Here is a 2,980-nt window from a genome sequence, read left to right as displayed (position 1 = left end):
ATTTGTTATCTACTTGAGTTTTTAGGCTAATTTAGAGTTTAGGTTTTATTTTAGCAACATGCTAACATTTTTGGCTGATTTAGTTTACTGAGGAATTTTATGCTAACTTGGAGTTCAGATAGTAATTAAGCAACAAGCTAGCTTTTTTGCTAATTTGGGCTCTACTAAAGGTAAAAAGTAAAAATATATATATTTTTTAATTCCATTTTGTGTTTCTTCTTATATTTTGGCTTTTGTTCATGCTAAAAAATAGACATAATTCATATTTATTTAAAAAAAAAAAAGATGGCCATGAATGCAAATCCAAATTTCCTAAATGCTAAAGTAAGACTATTTGGCTCCTTCTAAGTTTTAATAAGTAGAAAACAAGCCCAAATGGCTCTTTTACTGTTAAAGGTTGCTGACCCCTGGGCTATACCAAAAACCTTTTTTAATAAGGAAATCTGCAGAAGCATTTTAGGATAACCCGAACGGGTCACACCAGATGGTCACTCTTACAAAGAGCTCTGCTGGAAGTTTGAGTTTTCTTCTCCACAGTCGCCTTTTACTGGCTCAGCAAGAGGGATCGCACCAAACACTCCTGGATGTATCTGTCGGTCAATTCTTTATTACCTTTTATGAAGCATCAAAAATACAAAGACATGAACACAACATACATTTACAACTCCATGACTGGAAGGGAGAAGTTTGAAGAATAAAATTCAGCTTTTACTTTTATATCTAAATAAACAAATATCTTCTTGAAATGGTCTTGCCATTAAAAAAGTGAAGTAAAAAGAAAGACAATTAATACTTTTTACTTTCACTTTCAAATTTGATCCATCCATTTTTTTCTTTAATTTAGGACATCTTTCTATGTCATTCTGCTGTGGATTTCCAAAGTGTAACACCAATAAAAGAAGAAACATTAAAATAGTATGAGCACTTTGAGATTATCAGAGCTGAAAGTAAAATCCTTTTGTAAAATGCATGGCATTGTTTTTAATTTTAAACATGTTTTAACAAGGTTTGCAGTTCTAATACGTTTTCAAATGTCAAAAGACTAGACTTAAAGAACAAATTTGTACTTTCTCTAAACTCAACTTGACTTATTACTCCAATATTTTTTTTACTACAAAAATCATATTGTCCTTATATTAGTCTTCTATGTATTACCAGACAATAACTCACATAATAACGATAATAGTGAAATAGTTTGTCCTAACTGGGATTGATCTGAGCTGACTGGCTATAATAACCTTACATTTTTTGTAATAAATAAAATTATTTTTATATAACATGGTAAGATTAACCTTGATGAGAAATTTGAACTTTCTAATTAAATGGAATTGTGTAAAAAATAGTAAAAGGGCTTGTGGTAATTGTATGAATGGCGAGAGAAAGAGGGTGTTCAGGATCCTTGGCTGTGCAGAAACCATAAATTTCTGTCCCACCGATGCTCCAAAAAGCATACATTTTTTTCTCCAAAATGATAAATTCTGATATAAATAATAATCTTGCACGTCCACTTTTCCAAAACTGATCTTTGACCCATTAAAAATTCCCTCAAGCTGGTTGGGAAACCTGATGTTCTGTGATCAGCTGGAGCTCTCTGTGTCAGAGGGATGTTGACACAGTCAGATAAAAGGTCAAAGCATCACCTCAAAACCCACATTTAACTTAATGTTCATCACTTATACCCAAATGTATGATGATGCCTTCATTTAGCTCCAAACTTTAGGAAATAAGCAGCTAAAATCTTTATAGAAAAATTGCCATTAAAAAAAGTTTTTAGAATTTCGATCAAATTCAAAAACTGAATGCACTTAAGTAATGACTCAAGAGGATCATGTTTATGCTGCAGTCAGACAGGGTGGAGGTAATGTTAATAACTTAATACTATTAAAGCCTAAAAGAGAGGTCAGGCTCCTCTGGAGTCACACCATCAGAGCAGGAGGGGTTTCATGTGATTGAATGGGAACTAGAAGCACAAGCAGCTCATTCAATCTTAGCTTTTGGATGGTTTGTGTGTTTTTGAATGACAAATGTTCAGAAAAACATACAATTTTTTGAATCTTTAAATATGTTTCCGTGCGTAAAAAACATCCACTTGTTGCGCAACTTGGATACAGAGTTTCCTGCTGAACTTTGAACTTTACATAGGTGTTGATGGGACAGATCATTAACAGTGTGAACACAGTGTCTCACCTGTGCAGGTGATGATGACTTTGGCCCCGCAGCAGGAGAAACAGTGCAGCAGGGACTTGGATCGGATGTTGAAGTTGAGCAAAGCAGCCGGGCAGCCCAGTTTGGCCAAACCGAGCCAAGTCCACACGAAGCCGGGCTCGTTGGGTAGAAACAGCGCGACGGTGTCCCCCTCCTTCAGCCGGGCTTCAGCCTGCAGCGCTCGGGCCACCTTGTTGCTCTGCCTGTCCACCTCCTCGTAGGAATATTCACGCCCTTCAAAGTGCAGGAAGGTCTTGGCGGGGTGCCTCTTCACCGCATCCAAGAAGCAGTCCAGGACGCTGTAGATGGGCTTCCTTTTCCTGTACTTGAGCAGCCTGAAGCCCAGCCCGAGGCTCCTCAGGATGTACACGCAGTCCGCCGGGAGGTGCGGGCAGAACGCCTTCACGTATGAGAACGACAGGACGACCAGCCCGGCCAGAACCGTGAACCACATGGTCATTTCTGCAGCAGGGCGCAGCGCGCACGCAGGACGCAGAGCAGCTTCTCTATTTGTGACAAAGTTCATGCGCTCGGTGCGGCGCGGGGCGGCGCTGAGCTGTGGCCTGATGACCCCTCCTTAAATCCGGGGAATGTTCTCTAGTTCTAGAGAACGCCTTTTTCCCCCTAAATCCACATTCACACATTACTCAACTCTCACACTTTCGTGTTCTCCCCAAACTTCTTCAGGATTCTGCCAGTTCCTCGCCGCCACTGCGCCAAAGCGCACGAGGACGCAAACAGAGCAGCTTTGACAATAAGCCGCACTTATGTAAGT

The 2,980-nt window shown here is 39.5% G+C and overlaps 1 protein-coding gene across 1 annotated transcript in view; it reads right to left on the bottom strand.

The window, feature by feature from the left end:
* zgc:101540 (hsFATP2a_ACSVL_like domain-containing protein) overlaps positions 1–2,753 on the bottom strand; it is a 10,741-nt gene extending 7,988 nt beyond the window's left edge. Inside the window, exon 1 of the mRNA XM_024280736.2 lies at positions 2,188–2,753. Coding sequence (XP_024136504.1) covers positions 2,188–2,731 — 544 coding nt within the window. The 5' untranslated portion in view covers positions 2,732–2,753. The remainder of the gene's footprint in view (positions 1–2,187) is intronic.
* Positions 2,754–2,980: the final 227 nt, after the last annotated feature.

Source organism: Oryzias melastigma, linkage group LG6 (genome assembly GCF_002922805.2).
Source record: "Oryzias melastigma strain HK-1 linkage group LG6, ASM292280v2, whole genome shotgun sequence".
In the NCBI taxonomy this organism is placed as follows: domain Eukaryota; kingdom Metazoa; phylum Chordata; class Actinopteri; order Beloniformes; family Adrianichthyidae; genus Oryzias; species Oryzias melastigma.
Note: the sequence above shows the minus strand (reverse complement) of the source record. Positions and strands in the feature narration are given on the sequence as shown.